Here is a 17219-nt window from a genome sequence, read left to right as displayed (position 1 = left end):
ATGTGCTGCTATATACTCACACATATGTATTTGCACTTATGTATGATGATGTGGTTGCATTTTTCGTGTATAAATGAGCTTATGTTTGTATACTGTCTATAATGTGTGGTATGCTTCAAAGTACAATGTGCATCTGTTCACATAGCTTAATTTTTTTAAGGAAAAGTGTCTTGGAGGTCATGCCTTGTTTCGATGTGAAACTCTGTGTTTACTTATGAGACTGTGAGGGATGGATTTTCCAACCAGTTAACTGGTCAAGTTCAGAGCTCCAGTATGGACTAGGGTGTCTCTTCTGGTTTTGTTTGGAAGTTGTTTTCTGTTTAGAAATGACAAAAAAACAAAAACAAAACAAAAATGAAATTTGTCTTACTTCTGGGTGGCGACATGTTAATGAGTCACTCTAAGTTCTTGCTGTATTTACTGTAAGGGAATGGGCATTTCTAGAACATGTCATCCTAAATTAAATGCCTGCAATGGGTGGATAAATCACTCCTTGAAAGTTCCTATTTCTCCAAATTGACTGTGAAGCGAGCATAATGGATGACTTGCCAAGATGCAGGCGTATACTTGTTTTGAGTGAGTCTTATCTTTAGTGCTGTCCTCTGAAACCCTTCCACTTGTTAATTTTTACTTTTCCCTTAATCTCAGGGAAATTAGTAGAATCATTCCTCCTCCCTGCCCCCATGCTTATTACTGTTAGGATGGAAGTATTACAAGGTGAATATAGTCATTTAAATGTGTTGCAGTAGGAGGATAATTGCGGAGCCCTTGTGGGAGCATAATAATCAAACATTAGTGAGGAAATAAACAACAACATAGGAAACATGACGCGTAAGTAGCTCCTGAGATAACCTGATAGTCTGCGAGCCATACTGTGGTGGCTTTCAAACCATTACTAGATGAAGCCTTTCTCAAATCAGACCATGATGGTAATGTCAAAATCACCTACGCTTGTTTGTTTTGACTTCCAGGTAGTTTGAAATAAATATACCCAGCTATTTTGTGGCTGCAAGCTACAATTATGCCAGGAAGCTGATTCTGCAGCTGCTTGTGAATGCAGTCTGAAGGCCTGCAGTGTGCCAGCGAGCATCAGCCAGGACACAGGGGCATTCAGGAACCAGGAAAATTACTGGCTTTCTTGAGGAAGAAACAAAGAAGAAACCTTTATTTCTTGCCTAGTTGGAAGGCAAAGCAATGCAATCTTGACACCTGGTTAACTTAAAGAAGCATTTTTTTAAAAATACCTCTTGACTGTGTGGATCTTGTAACTCTTGATACAAACTTGCCTTTGGACTTGTGCAAATAAATCATTGGAAGAATTGATTGGAGAAAGCAGTCACTGAAAGAGTGGCTGTTGAAGAATCATGACGAAGCACTTGGAGATCATCAATTTGTCATTCTTGTTGGAGCATGAAAGGGAAACAATATTAGGAGTACTGAAGAGAGATGAATATCTGAAAAAAGTTGAAGATAAAAGGATAAGGTAACCCTTTTAATTATTGCTAAAAAATATATTCTGTGATATAGGTATTTTTATGACACCCAGTGAAGATTTTCGAGATGTACTGGGGGAAGGATGAGTGCTGGGAAGTGTCACAGTTAACGTGTATTAGAAAGAAAGAAAATTGCTTGGTATGTGGCAAACAAAAGATTTTTTTTTTCCCCATTGCTTCAAGGAAAAAAAGTAAAAGTGCAAAAACATATGGCAAAGTTTTTTAAATTTCAGGTTCGGTAGATTTTGCCCAGTTTGTCGGAATTTCCCCCTGTGAATGGAAGGCTTTCGTGTGGCTCCTGAACCTTCTTCCTCTGAGAGGAGCTGTATGCTCTGTGCCTTCATAGCTGACTGCGGGAGGGGAAGTTCGGAAGGTGTCGCAAGGAGAGAAAGTAGGTGTCTGCCGCTGGACAGGAGCCCATGCATCATGGGGCAATTGCGAGATAGTGACCTTTATCTTTCTGTTGTAGTACTTACAGAATAGGGACAGGAAGGAACACTTCATTTTTCAAATGACTTGGGTTTACAAATAAATAAATAAATAAATAAAATTGAAGTTCTCAGGCATGGATCTCAAAAGTCGCTGATAGGAGAAGTAGAGACTTCAGGGTATTATGAGAGTCCATGTGCCCTTTTCTGAGGAAAAAAGGTAAAAATCAAAGTTTAGGGAACAATGTGTGGAGGCAGGCTGAGAGTCAGCTCTTTTAGGTAACTGAAATGCAGTTAGTTCAGCTAAGTATCGGTTCTGCAAAGGTTTGTATGCTTTCCCAGTGTGTTGTTGCTGCTTCCTCTCGCTTCTCCTCGCTGCCCTTTTAAACTTTTATACAGTGCTGGTTCTGAGAAACAAGCTTAGCGGGGATGTGTGCAGCACTTGCTGTTGGCGAGGCTGCTGAGTGTAATGGAATACAAAGGGAAGATTTCCAGCCTTTGCTGGTTTCCGTCCACGTATTCCAAGGCCAGGCTGCATTGTTCTTCCCTTTGATTTGCTAAAAAGCATTTTAGACATTGTGCATTGCAGAGATGGACGTTCAGCACCTGCTAAGGCTTCATTTGTGTAAAACTATTTGAAAATCCATGCATAGCTAAATGCCAGTTTTGGAAGTACCTCTACCTTGAGAGAACCAAGTCCAAGTGCAGTGCCCCTGTTGGTGTGCAGCCCATTTAACTGGAGAAACGTAGTGGCCCATCTAAATGGAGAGGGCTAAAACTGGTTGCTGCTTCTGCTGCAAGACTGGAAGGAAAGGTGTTTCTTTATGGCAGCGTGGGCAAATTAATCATTTCATCGCCTTCGTGATTTGTCAGATGAAGAAGAAAACAGAATACAAGAAAACAGATGGAGCACTGTTTGTTCCAGGCATTGTGCTCTGTTTTGTAATAGGATGAGCATTTCAAAGTCAGTATTTCAGTTTTCTAAGGTGGTGGCCTTTGAAATGTGTGTTGTGCCAGTAGTCGTCAATTAAAGGCGTCGGTATGAAGTGCAGATCACTAGCTTCTCAAACTCCCAGAAAGCTTTATTTTCTACTACTGTTGTTTCCCAATCTGAAGCGGAAAGTTGAAACTCCTGAGGTTTTGTTCGTCTGGGTTTTTTTGTTTGATTGGTTTGGGGTGGGTTTTTTTTGTTTGTTTGGTTTTTTTTTAATATGATCTCTTAAACCCCCTAATTCCCTGCTTTTTTTGGCACTACTGGAAGTCACTCTGCCAAAACTACTGCATTTGAGAACCCAGGGCACCTCTGGAGGATGCAGTTCAGTAAAGCAACAGGTGTTATTGGCTTATCTCTGTGTTGGTACAAATGGAAAGAGCACCCTAAGAAAAGGCTAAAAATTAAGTTTATATGAAATATAATGCTAATTAGGATAACTAATGAGGCAATGTGATGCTTATGCATACTTCTAGCACCTGTATATGAACCAATTGGTTTCAGGTGCAGAGTATATTTGGAGAACTATCGCTAGACCATATTGTGCCTGATAATGGTGGAATGTAGTCTATAAAAGGCATCCAAGGTATACAAACTGTAAAGAATTAGGTGGGTAACTGCTTCCTAGGAGACTTCATAATTTTTCTTGCTGAATGGCTTGGCAAGGATATCTTTAATTATGGCTTATAAGTATACTTCAGAGGAACATTTGTTGTCTTAGGAATTCCGTTTGGTGCAATCTGTTCTATATTTTATTGAAGTACTTTGCAGAAGAACAGGTCCCTTTGTATTTATTTTCAAGGCATTTTTCATTCTGGCAAGATGCTTACTTGTACATTGTACTAAAGAATTTTTACTAGTGTGTTAGTAGTTGATAATTGTTTTTTCTGTTCCTATTAGTCTTCAAAAGCCATCATAACTTGAAGGTGTCTTTCTATTCAACATGAAAGCAATAGTAAGTGCAGGAGGATGTCCTAGTAATGAAGTTGTTTAAGAGTTATTTTCACTGTCACTGCTCATACTCGAGTTCTGGAGTGCAGGTGACTGTTCTTGTATTTTTATCTGATGTACAAATATTTCACCTACGTGAGAGAGAAACACAGAAGGCAGCAAGTAGTCTTTCTGTGGTCTAGTTTTGATAATACAAATAAGCAACCTGCTTAATAAATGTTAGGGTTTATGTTCTTAAATTTAAGCATGCATCTTGTGTGACTGGAAATTTCCTTTGAATATTTATTGATTTACTTGTGCAAATAACTTACAGTCTTCTAAACATTGATTCATAGTACTTTTGACATCAGTTGAGTGACCATCATGATTGTTTTCAAATGCTAAGATTATTTGGGTGAAACCATTAAATTACATAGAGCTAAAATAGCTAAGAATAGTGAACTTGACCATTTCACTTGACCAAGAGTGAAAATTAGGGTGTTTTTTTTAACATGTGAGTTGCTGGGAGAAACTTGCATCCAGATAATGTCAGTCAGGACATTCTGAACTGAACGTTTTGGTCTGAAACATGTATCTTTTTCCTTATTTCCCCATCCTTTTACTATTTTTAAATAGTTTTGTTCTTTTAAGACCCTTTTTATGAAAACCCATGTCACATTTAATGTGTAGTGTCACAAGTCATGAAATCACTACTAAATGGAAAGAACGTATTTGCCGAAAGCGGGGTGTACCATGTACTAGGTGTGTTTCATCTAACTGTTGTTGGTTTGTTTCTGTTCCAACAGCAGCCCCACTTGCATCCTCCCCAGCCATGGTGACACACAGGGACCTGGGCCTGGTGGTCATAGCATTTTGCATTTGGATCTAGCTCTTCATCTCTGCTGCCACAGAGCAAACACTCATGACACACTTAATGCTAACGTATGTTGCTTTCTTACCTTGACTATTTTCCCAGACATCGTTTAAAATACAAAGGTTCTTTACATTCTTTACGAAGCACAGCTGTAAACACCGTGTTTTTAGAAGAGGAGACACCAGAGTCATAACTGCTGAACTGAGAAAACAAAGGAGGACCATGCCAATTTATTCCAAGGACAAGGCTTTATTGGGTTCTTACTTGAATCATTCCCTCAGCATTTAGGTTGCCACAGGTAGTACAAGAATTGCACCAACTCCGGTTCTGTATTGAAAAGGAAAGTTGGCATTCCTGTCTTTTCAACTAATTAAAATGGCATCTCCTTACCTGTACGAAGAGATCCACAGAATCGATTTAGGGTATTAACTTCATTACAATATAGGAGAAACTGTTAGCAGGGGTACCACCGTGTGGTAACTACAGGCAAGTACTTTAGGAAAAAGAAAAAAAAAGTTTGAGTAATGGGAATGAGAATTGACTTATCTGATGATCATACATTTGGACTTGTTTATAAGCACAAAGTGATTGCAAGGTAGTATATAGTATTGTATACGGTCCTGATTTTGCAAAACGGCCAATAAATATTTGAAGGAAAGGGTCCTTATGTTAAAGCATATTGCTCATCCGTACGTGTACAGGAAGTTAGGAGTTGCTTGTCTGGCAGCTATCTCATTTGTCAAGTGAATTTAACACATTGCTATTCTTTGAACCAGAGACTTTTCGATCAAAAGGAGTTACTATTGTCAGTACTCCAAACGTAGAGATGCCTGTTTTGCTCTCCAGTGTTCTTTGAGTATGAAGATACTCCATTGGTGAAAGAATTTCTGATGGTGATTAATTCTGATGCTCTGGATACAATTTATTTTATCAAAGACTAGTAAGAAACCAACAAGCAATTTGCATTTTATTTTTTTTAAATCTTAGTTTGTAGTTGAGATGATGAGGGATTTACTCAGAAAAAAAGGTTCATCTGTGGAAGTTTGTCTTCATTATAGTGTCCAGTATCATTTCAGTTCCCGTGCCTCCTTTCCGTGTGTTCACTGGGCTCCGTTCTGCCATTCATTACGCTGGTTCTCTTTTCCTTTGTAAATTCATTCTTTGCTTTTTCCTGTTTCCTTTTGTTGTCACCAATATACCTCTGTACTCAGGCATTCTTAAAACAGCTTTTATTGTACAGATCTGTTACATAAGCAAAATGTGAAAATCTGTACTTATAAAATAAGAACCTAAAAAATATTTCAGGTACTCGCATGGCTAGATTTTACAGTGCAAGAGATCTCAATGGATATTGGTAATACCCCATCCATTTGTGAACTGGCAATAATATTTACTCTTACTTTCCATATGTTGTGTCAGGCAGTGAAGGGAATCTGCTTGGATTTGGAGGAGGTACTGGTAACCAGTCTGGGAAGGAAATTTCCTTTCTCCCTCAGCCTCCAGCAGTGTGTTGATACCAGTTCCTGCATAGAAAAATTCTCTAGTATCTAAGTTACCAGCTGCACAGCTTCAGAAGGGGGATGTGTCAGCTCAGCTGTACAGGAAAAAGAACTTTCTTAAGAACAGGTGCAAGACTGGAGCAATTTCATACATTTAAACTTTTTTCCTGCTGAAGTATTTAATTATAGTTGGTTGAGGACAGGTTTGTGAGGTTTTTTTAAATTGTAATTTTTTATGACTCTTTGAACTCTGGAAATTTAGAATGGCAAAATAATATTAGGAATACTTGGATTTTTCTATTCTACAACTTAAGATGAAAAAGGTTTTTGAAATGGGGAGAAGGAAGATGCAGGAGAAACTTGAATTCTAAAATTACTAAAATGAAAAAATGGAAAAAAAAAACCTAAAATAAAAAAAAAAAAACAACTGCAAAACCAAAAAACCATCAACAAACAGTTTGGCATTTAAAAAAAAAAAGTTACCTAACTCAGAGCAAGGGGATCATGCTTACAGAGGTAAAGCTATGATGGCATTCATTTAAGTGAATGGCTTGAGCAGCAAGTGTCGTGCCTCTTGCAGCAGTATAGCTGTTCTGCTTTTCAATATTTGGGGAATAAATGTTCTCTAGAGTAAAGCATATCAATAAAAAAAAATATTCCATCTCTGGAGGCTGCATTTGTAAGGGAATGAGTGCCTTTGACTGCCTCATGACTTTTAGTGTCAGTAGGGAAGAGTTAGACTCTTTTAGGGTCTCTTTTGTGCCTCTTGCAGGTGGTGGGCAACTGTCCCAAGAGCTATGACTTCTTGCTGCTCCTTGGTTTGGGTTTTGTAGAATTGTGGTCCTTGGTGCCCGTACTTTTTTCCTCATCTTTTCAAGGCATCACATTTTCATATTTACTTGTTAGATGGACTTAATCTAGGATCTGAGTTATTTCTCAAATCCAGTGGTGTTTAAGTCTTTTGTTTGTTTTGTTTCCTGCTTTGATATTTTATATGGGCGTTTTAGGCCCTGTTTGGAAAGGCTTAGATCAAGTCATTCAGTGTTACCTGGAATACTAATTATGACAGAACTCTTCTCCAATGCACTTAACGTATTTTCTCAGCCAGTAAAGAGATCTTAGTATAAAATCAGTTAGAGGAATGGTTAAGTATTCTGCTATCCTTGGCAGTAACAAATTTGCTTTTAATAGCTATCTTCTATCAAACAGCTCTTGTAATAGATGGTTTAGAAACTTCAGTGTATGATAGGATTCTTTTTCTCCAGCAGCTTATTAAATTGACTTCTGCTGAGTTTATTTTCTCTTTTGTATTACTAGAAGAGGATTGATTAAGAGTAATTCTTGTTTAATATTTGAGATTAGAAATACCAAACTGTATGCTTAATTAGATTCCTTTAAAATTGAGGAGAGGTCAAATATTAGAATGGCAGAAGGCAACTGGGTGTTTGTAATACAGCTGGTTCCTGTCTTGGGGGCTAAAGGGTAGCTGTAAGTCGGTCCAGCTACATGCTGCACTTGTTATCCCTTTTCAGTATTGCGTACCTAGTGCAGGTAGGCAGTGGCTGTTTATAGGGTTTTTTTCAGATGACTCACACACTTCCTCCTACTCTTCCTGGCCCTTGAGACGTTTCATTCTTTAATTTCTTAAGATCTGAGCATATTTGTTACAGTCAATCAGTAGTTCAGTTCAACAAATAGTATAGGGAATCCCAAAAGAAGGTTCATATCCAGTGTATCTGTCCATATGTTGTTTGCTCGCTTTTTAAATTTTTCTATTTTCTTTGTTTGATTAAGTAGTGGGAGAAGCTGCGGGTTGATTTATTTTATCTCAGTCACGAAAGGCAGCTCTGTATTAAAAAACCAAGAAAACAAACACTTTTCATAATTTATGCTGTTGGCAGATCAACCATCATCTCATAAGAATTCAAGATTTTGTATCACATAAGCAGTGGAAAATACTGTATCAGCCACCACTACTGGATAGTAAGAATAATGCCTTTTTAATGTCAAAAGAATATTGATAAATCTTTCAATATGTTAATCTCTAACCAAGCCTTTGTTTAAAAATGCACTGTTTATTGGTTTGGGCTGGTACAGATTTCCTTATTTTAAATTGGAGCTCTTTAAAACACAGACTTTGTGTCCAATGATGCTTCAAATTAAGTAGAAAAGGGCATGAAAGTTGCAGGGGAAAGGGAGAAAGCTGGAACGGAAGGAGTTCAGTGAAGGTTTTGTTTCAACATTGGACACCTGGATGCAATTTATAGGATACACTGATAATTACCAAAACGATGGCATTGCACTGCCTGTGGAGTTCCTGAAATGCAGGGGGTCACTTTTGATTTTATGTAATTAAGTAAAAATGAGCCACTGGAAATAAGTCTGGTAGGAAAAACAAGCCTTTGTTAGTGCTTAGTGTTTTAATCCTTTTGAGATGTGAGGATTAACAATATTCATCTTCTGGATCATCCTGACACTTTTGGGCAAGACTCAGGTGGTTGTTTTGCATGCAGACGTTCAAGTCCTAAAAGAAATCAAAACTGAATTGCACGAGCCCCTTTAGTTCTATGGTCTGTGATTAAACAAATCTTTGCAAAACTGAGTAAAAAGTGAAAATACAATTGTGTCTCAAAGACTGCCTCTATTGAACATTGACTGGCAGTTTTACTCACAGTTTCGACAGGAGACCATGAAAAAGATGAGGTAGGGAGAGAATGGCCATTGATCAAGTAAAGCAGCAGTGGTCCAGGCTGACAAGCTCATTAGGTGGGATGAGGTGAACAGGAGAAACATTGTAATCAAGAGAATAGGGTAGAAGGGGGTGTGTACCAAGCATATCCATATAAATCTGCCGACAAGGAAGAACAGGTCAGAGATGTGAAAGTTGGGACAGCCTTGCTGCAGTCTCCATGAGTGGCATTTAAGATTCTGAGTGGAGGGAAGAAAGCAAAAAGGATCACAACTCTGGACTTCAAGAGAGAAGATTTTGGATTGTTCGGGGACTTGCTTGAAAGAGTCTCATGGGAAACTGTACTGGGGAGAAAAGAGGTCCAAGAGAGATTCAGTGGTGCCCAGTGACAGGATCAGAGACACACAGCTCACAGAAGCCACCCCTGAAGCCCCTCCATTGCCAAAACCTTGCCGTGTAAACCCAGTACAGATATGTGGGGAAGCTGAGCAAAGCTGAATCTGTGTTTATTGTTGTACTTGGACGTAAACCATAGCTGTCACCTCTGTACCAGTAAGTTAGACTGACTTTTTGAGCTGACCTATGAGAAATGAGTAGGAAGAGTGGAGTGGCTGAGATGCGGAAGAGGCCACATGGAAGCAAGGAGCAGTTCCAGGGCTCTGGTTGAACAGTGCGTCCTTGTCTGCTGTCAGCTCACAGGGGGACGGTAGAACAGAAATTTGTGGGTGCAGTTGAAGGGGGTGATCTAGGTAGCAAGTGCAAACTGGATCTGCCCTTCCTTTTCTTTTTCTTGGGTCCATGCTTGAAAGTCTTCTGACAGCGGTGTTCCCCATTGCAGCTCTGAGCACTGCTCATTGGGTGGACCCAGTGCAGAGGTAAGTGGATGACTTCAGCAAGCTCCAGGAAGACAAAAAGTAGATGAGAGGGACAGAAGCACCAGGTATGGGCCAGATTAAGAATTCCTAGTGAAGGAGGACTCATCTGTGACAAGGAGGGCTTTGAGGGTGAACCTGGGAAGTGCTGCAACACCTCTCAGTGTGTGAAAGCACAATCCAATCTTAACAAATTTCCCTGAGATTAGTTGGCAGTAGAAGTGGCTGTACTAAATAAAAGAGCCATGTAGTACAGTACTTTGTCTCTGACAAATTCACACTGCTGAGAGGGGAGAGAGTAAATCATCAAGCATTTTGTGAACAGTGTTTGATATTTAGTTAAATGTAAGTGACCATAACCTCAGTGGTAATTAGATGTCTTCACAAGCACTGAAAGGCGTATTTGCTGTTCAAGTGCATAGAAGTGGTATCTCTCTTTTAAAATGGTGTGGTCGAGAGCGTTCTGGCAGCTGGTGGTTTTTTTGGCCTTTACTTCTTGGTCCAGAAGCAGCAGATAAATTGACTTTTGCTGTTTGAAGGCAGGCTTGTTTAGGAGGTAGATACAAGGAGGGGGTGGCAAAAGAGGTGATGGTCTGCTTTTCCTGTACATGATGGCAATTTTGCAGCACAGTTGGTAGTTGCTGTAGTGCAGGTCACCCATCTCCATTTGGAACTGGCTGATTGACAGAAGAGGAAAATCGGCATGGACCTGTAACTAAGTGTATCTCTGCGGGAGGTAGGTAGATGTAAGATGCAATCGATAAACTGCAAGAACAGTTAGTGAAGTACCAAGAAAGCTTGCGAAGCCTGGACAGACTTTTGAAGGCTGTGGCATGAGAGAAAGGCTTTTTGGGTTGAATGTGGGAGAAAGGTCCAAAGCAGAATGAAGAAATAACTTTTGGATAGAGGCCAACAGATGAAAATGCTTGTCAGGATTTGTAGTCGCTGCCTGGAGGGATTGGACATGCCCTTTTTCAAAAGCTGTCAGAGGCTGAGCATCCGCAGGCCAGGTGGCTGCAGAGCAGCTGCTGTTCATGGGATCCCAGTGGGAAGAAAAATGCTAGCCAACCTTTTAGTAAGGCAATGTATCCACAAATAACCTAGTTCTGTCAGAGCTTAGTCCCTGGTGGCCTAAGTGATGTTCCCGGCCTCCTTCACTGGGTTGCAACCTGTGATCTTTTATTGGTTTTATCTTCCCAAAGTTTTTTTCTTCCTGTCACCTTTTTATTGATCTTTAGGTGAAGCCAGTAGCCAGGTTTTTTGAATCCCCCTTAAAGCATCTATGTGTATGCAGAGATTGTGATTTCCTGGAGTGCTTCATGGTAAAGGGGCTCTGGAGGTTCTTGGCTGATGGCAGTGCATGAAAGAGATCATAGGGAAGGGTGAGGGAATGGGGATGCAGCAACACCCGGGCAAGTAAAATTGAAAGAACTTGGCAGCTCCTGAGCTGAGGCCCCGGGGGAGGAACTATTCTTGTGTAGAGTGGAGTGCAGGAAGGGTTTGAAAGGATGGAGGAGCTTAAGGTAGGAGGGTTTCAGGGGGAAAGGGGAAGTCAGGAAAGAGCCTGGAGAGAGCAGGGGACCTGTAGGTTGTTTACTGAAAAGATTGAGATGGATGAGAGGATAAGAGGAGCCTGGGGGTTGAGTGGTTAGAGCTTCAGCTGAGAAGGGTTGAGAGGACATAACAATTTGGACTACATACAGGACTGCATTAGCAGTTGAGGCCAGTGATTATCCCCTCTATTCAGCAATTGTGAGATCACATCTGGAATACAGTTTCCAGTTTGGGTCTCCCCAGAACAGGAGGGGCATTGACATACTGGAGGATGTTCAATGGAGGACTATCAAGGTGGGCTGGGGCACATGTTGTAGAAGGAGAGGCAGAGGGAGGTGGGTTTGCTTAGCCTTCAGAAGAGAAGGCAAAGGTGAGACACGATTGCTGTCTTCAAGTCCTTAGTGTGACTGTACAGAAAACATGGAGCCAGACTCCTTTCAGAGGTATACAGTGAAAGGAGGAGAGGCAATAGGAACAATCTGGAATGTGGGAGGTTCTGGTTAGATATTAAGAAGGCTTTTTTTTTTTTTTACAGCCAAAGCCCTGCTTTGGCTGTGAGTTTAGACTAGCTGACCTCCACTATTCCCTTCTAACCTAGATGATTCTGTGGGTTGGGGTGGGAGGGGTAAGAGCTAGAGGCTGTGGCATGGGAGGGAAAGCTCTGGAGTTGAGATCAGCAACCAAAGTACAAGGAGCTATTAGTGAGAGATTTGGGTTATGATGGGGTCCTACTTGAGTCCCTGGTTTGGGAAGACAGGCATAGAAAACTGTCTCTCCTGTCATCCTTCCTGACTCTTTTCCTTCAAATTCCTTTTTTTTGCCGTTGGAAATACAGTAGTTACATCTCACTTCCATTTATTTTCTTGTTAAGGACGCAACTCATGCACCATTGAAATTGCAACCCAAAACTAGGTCTTAAATGCAAATATTTTTATCCTGCAGAGTCAGTGGCAGAACTGGTAATCTTTATTTAACATTATTTAAACTGGTGTTCTTCATTTATTTTATTTATTTGTGGCATCACAGCATAACACCATCTTCTATTTAGATGGGGGTTTTGTGTTTGTGGTTTTTTTTGTTGTTTTTTTTTTTTTATGCTTTGAATAGCCAGTGCAGAATTGCATACGCACTCCTAGCTAACTCTACACTGGCATAGCATTAAATGCATACTAATTACAGGGAAGATTTTTGTCTTTTTCTTCTGTGGATGCACAGGATAGTCCTAATTTTGAGCTGTTGTCAACCTCGGCTCAGCGTGACTTGAATTATTGATGAGGGACAAGCAAAGATGTTTTACCAATTGTCCAGAACTGCATATCTGTCTGCAGTTACTTATACTGATCTACCACGAGATTTTCCTCTTGAGTGCATGTCTGAGAGGTGGAGGATAGATTTATTCTTCTTTGTCGTATGTGTGTCAAAAAATATAGTGAATATAAAAAAAAAAAAACCCAAAACATTTTTATTGCATTTCTTTGTGTCTTGCAGTTTTTAGCACTGAATCCTTATATGTTAAAAAGTTCTTACAGATTATTGAGTTCTACCTCCAAATTAAAAGATTTTATTTTCTTACTTCTAGGAAATTGAAAAATGAGCTTCTGGAAGTGAGAAGGAAAGGTGGAAACCGTCATTGTCAACAGGACAACAGCAGGGTCTGCGTTCGCTGTCAGAAAAGCCTGGGCTTCATCTTTGACAGAGGAGACCTGTGCCAAACCTGCAAACTTCGAGTTTGCAATAAGTGTCGTGACGTGGCAACTGACGGGCAGTGGAAATGCTCAGTGTGCGCCAAGATTGCGTAAGTTTTGCAGCTTTCATAAATACATTTAGAGATTACCGCTGTGTAAGTAATTTTGTGCTGCTGTCCCTGTTTTACGTCCCTTTAGCACAAAAGCATATACATAGCAGATACACAAGGGAAGAGGCTTATCAGTGGGTTTTATTTGCTGCACTGTTTTGCAGTATCTTTTTTTCCAGTTCGAAGCCAGTTTCAACTAGCTTGCTCTTTCTGGAGAGAGCTGCAAGCATCGCAGATACTAAGCTGTTGGTGGGAAGTACTCTGAACATGAGAGAAAATCAGTTACGAGCCAGTGACAGTCTATTCACATTATGAAGACATAAATGTAAGAATCAAGTAATTAAAAATTAACAAAACAGAATTAAGAATAAGTGAGGTCTGCGTGTTCTGATGTGGTAGGTGGATTTTTAAGGAAAGAGAATGTAAAAATTGTGAGTCCAAGCACTTCAATACATGTTTCTATCCTTGCTTTCCTCCCCCTGCCCAGCGTTTATAGTAACAGAACATCTCTGCATGCAGAGAGAGGGCTGTATTCATAATGTCTCTATTAGTGAGCGTTCCAAAGTAAATTGTGCTGTGGTGGGAGGTAAAACAAAAGGGGATAGACTATTCCAACATTTCTCACTTTTGGAATATTGAGCATGGAAATGTCGGGTAGCAGATCACAGTGCTGAAAAGCAGAGAATCAGTATTCTAACACAGGATATCAAGTGAATAAACAAAAAGAGGTGTTATGTGTTCAAAGATACACTTGAAAGAATAATTCACTTGATTGCTATGGTAATATGGGATTTTGTAGCTTGACACTGTTAAGATAACGGTGAAGGAAAGGAGAAGCGTATCGGGCAACAAAACTGGGTTATGTATCCTGACATAAGAACTGGAGATCAGGAAGATAAGGCTTTTTGTAAATTGCATTGGAGACTGAACCCAAATTGCTAGGTACGTCAGACCTTGGCTACCTAGACAGTTAGTGGAAAATAAATACAACAGGACATGGAGTTTAGGGTTTGTGTCTTCTAACTTTAGCTTTGGAAGGTTAACGTCTGTTTTTAGCTAGATGCCTTAACCTTCTCTGCAGCCAGTGGGGGACATCCAGAGGACAATGTCTCACCTCTTAAGATGAAACATGGTGAAGTGCTTGATTTTGTGAAGTGGTTCTAAATCGGTAGGGGCCTGCTGAGCTCCTTGTAGTAGTTTGCTTCAGCCAGCTCCTGAGGTGAACTCAGTGCTGTGCCTTTCCGAAATGACGGGCTGCAGGTGTGATGACAGAGTGGAGAACAGCAAACACAATACTACTCTTTAAAAATGAAGAAAGGAAGAACAAGGGATTTGTTGACCCTGTCAAGTTACCTTTAATTTCTCTAAAAAAACCTGAAACAAATGATTGCTGTGCTGTTTGAAAGCTGAGAGATAACAGGATGATGACTAAGAGCTGCCTCAAGAACAAATAATGTCAAAACCAATTTAATTTTCCCCTTTGATAGGGTGACAGGCCTCGTGAATAGAGGAGGATCTGTTGATGTCTTATAACTTGACTTACGTGAACCTTTTGATACTTTCTCTCATGCCATTCTAATAAGCTGATAAACAAGGGGAGCTATGCCCTGGAATAAATTCTGTCAGTGTGATTGCAGACCTCCCTGGAAAATTATAAAGCTCCGTTCTCAGGATAGTTATGGGCATTTCACTGTCAAAACAATCCAAACCAAACAACCAAAAAAACATAAAAACCAAAAAATCCAAACAAAACACAAGCAGTGGTATAGAGTGGGATATTTCCTGGCTTTTTACTGTTAAGTATTTTAATTAAGGACTGTGATGCAGCAGATGAGTTTGCCAGTTACACCTGCAGGTGACATAAAACTGAGAGCTGCTGCAGGCATGCTGACGGATGGAATTAAGATCCATAGTGATGCTTACAATTTAGAGAAGTGGTTTGAAGGAAGAGCAGGTGGTGGCTCCCTACGGGCATGTGGAATTACTACGTTTGGGGAAAAAATGCAGCTGCAGAAACACAGAACGAGGATAAAAACAGCTTATGCAGCTATTTCTTAGGAAAGATCTGGCTATCATACTGAATGAAAAACTGAACATGAATCAATAGTATTTTCCACTGTAGAAAAGTCCAGCATCACACAGGGATGTACAAGCAGGTTATGGCCTGCAAAATGCACGACGCAATCCTGTGTTGTGTAGCGAACTTCACGTTGGCCAACTGGAGAAGCTTCAGCAGAAAATAACGATCACAAGCCTAGCACACAGTATGTCCAGAGTAATGGAAGGAGTAAGAAATGTTTGACCTAGGCAAGAGAAAACTGAAAATAACTGAGTTTTAAACCTACAAAAGGCAGCTGCATTGAGGGTGCATAAAGGCTTTTCTACTTGCTTTGGATAGGAAAAGTAATGTTATAGTGAAATTGCAGTGAAAGGGTTTAGATTAGGTGGCATGAATATTGGTATAACTTGGAGAGGTTGCAGAATCTTGTTTTAAAAGCGGGTTGGATAAACCTCTCTCAGGACTGATGACACCAACAAAGGTCCTGTTTTGGGGCTGAAAGATGGATGAGGTCATTTCTCAAAATATATGCCACCCCTGTTTCTTGTGATTGTGCTGCAATTCTGTGTGCCAAGCAATGGTCCTAGCAATCATCTTGAAAATCAGTTCCAGTTGAAGCCTGCCTCTAAGTTATTACAAACCATGCAGTAATTTTTTTGCAAACTGCTAAAGTTTTGCCTGTATTCAGCATCTTTATTAAATTGAAATCTCTATCCTTTCTTTTTCTTCATATGCAGTGTTTTTGCAAGGCTATAATGACAGTTGATTTGTAAAATGCCTTGCTAGGAATACACAGAGAGATTATCTTCTGTGTGGGCAGTACAGAGATGAAAGTTTGAGATATAGGTATTTCAGTTAAATCATTGTGCGTAATTTAAATTCTTTCATTTCTGCTTTCCTCTCTCTCACTTAAGTGAGAAACGCAGGGAAAATTAACTACATTTGAAGCCTTTTTTAACTACAGTTGAAGGAGGAGCTCATTAAGTTAATATGAATAGGGCCTTTGGCAAGATTAAAAGGCAGATGGCAAGGACAAGAAAACAGGAATCCAGTGTTAAGAGACAGTTATACCGTATAAGTAGCAAACAAAAGCAGTAGGAGGGGAAAAAGCTCTTAGCTCTGTAGTATTGATCTGCATACAGTTCTTGTGTCTGTCAAATTGGATTGTTTCGCCGTGCTAGTGACTTTGCAAAAAGTGTTAGGAAACTTTTTTTTGCCCCTGTCCTTTTCTTTTAGTAACCTTGATGAATGAGACTAGGTTAATGTTGATATCTGTATAGACTCTAGCACCTGTGGTGCTGTTCCATTAGCAGAGCCAGGTCATACTCTTATTATAACGTATATGTATGTTGTCATACATACTGTGAGACCCTTAAAAGGCAAGGAGAAGGACTCATGGCTTTCATGAACTCTTTCCAGTTTTGGTGCTATACTAGTTCTTGGCTGTTCTGCCAAAATTGTCCTCAAGAATGTCTATTAAGTGCCACTTAAGGTGGTGACGATAGTAGTAACCTGTACAGGTCTTCTTATATAGCCACCAGTTATACCTGCAGCAATATGTTCAGAAGCAAGTTTTTCAGAACTGTTGTAAAGCCTACTGCATTGCACCTGGTGTCAGTGAAGAGAGTCTGATGATGGGTGTTGACTGTGTTCATTCGAAGAGAGGTTGACAAGTACTACAGAACTTACTGCAGAAATCCCTTACACAGATAATCCGAAATGTTTGCTGAAACAAAGAACGTCTTGTGGCAATAAAAGAAAATGTAGGTAATATCAGTCAGCTTCTGCCCGTTGCTTCATTTAATACGTTTTGACCTTTCCTTCCTACCGAGCATCTTGAGTCCTGCCTATCCACTCATAGCACAGAAGTTTGGGATACCTGTAGTACAGCAAAAGGACATTCTGTCACATAGTCTGGAATCAAATGTTATCATTGCTTTAACATTTTTGGTGGGTTTATGTCCATCTACCAACAAAAAAATTAAAAAAGTGTGGCTGGCAACTTCAAGTATGCCGACTTTGACTTGAGGATCAG

General features: G+C 40.0%; 1 protein-coding gene across 1 annotated transcript in view; it reads left to right on the top strand.

Moving 5' to 3' along the window:
* SYTL5 (synaptotagmin like 5) overlaps window positions 1-17219 on the top strand; it is an 87239-nt gene that overhangs the window by 27296 nt on the left and 42724 nt on the right. Inside the window, exons 5-6 of the mRNA XM_074604021.1 lie at window positions 972-1483; window positions 12910-13125. Of these exons, the coding sequence (XP_074460122.1) occupies window positions 1365-1483; window positions 12910-13125 (335 nt within the window). The 5' untranslated portion in view covers window positions 972-1364. The remainder of the gene's footprint in view (window positions 1-971; window positions 1484-12909; window positions 13126-17219) is intronic.

This window comes from Larus michahellis, chromosome 1, assembly GCF_964199755.1.
Source record: "Larus michahellis chromosome 1, bLarMic1.1, whole genome shotgun sequence".
NCBI lineage: Eukaryota > Metazoa > Chordata > Aves > Charadriiformes > Laridae > Larus > Larus michahellis.
Note: the sequence above shows the minus strand (reverse complement) of the source record. Positions and strands in the feature narration are given on the sequence as shown.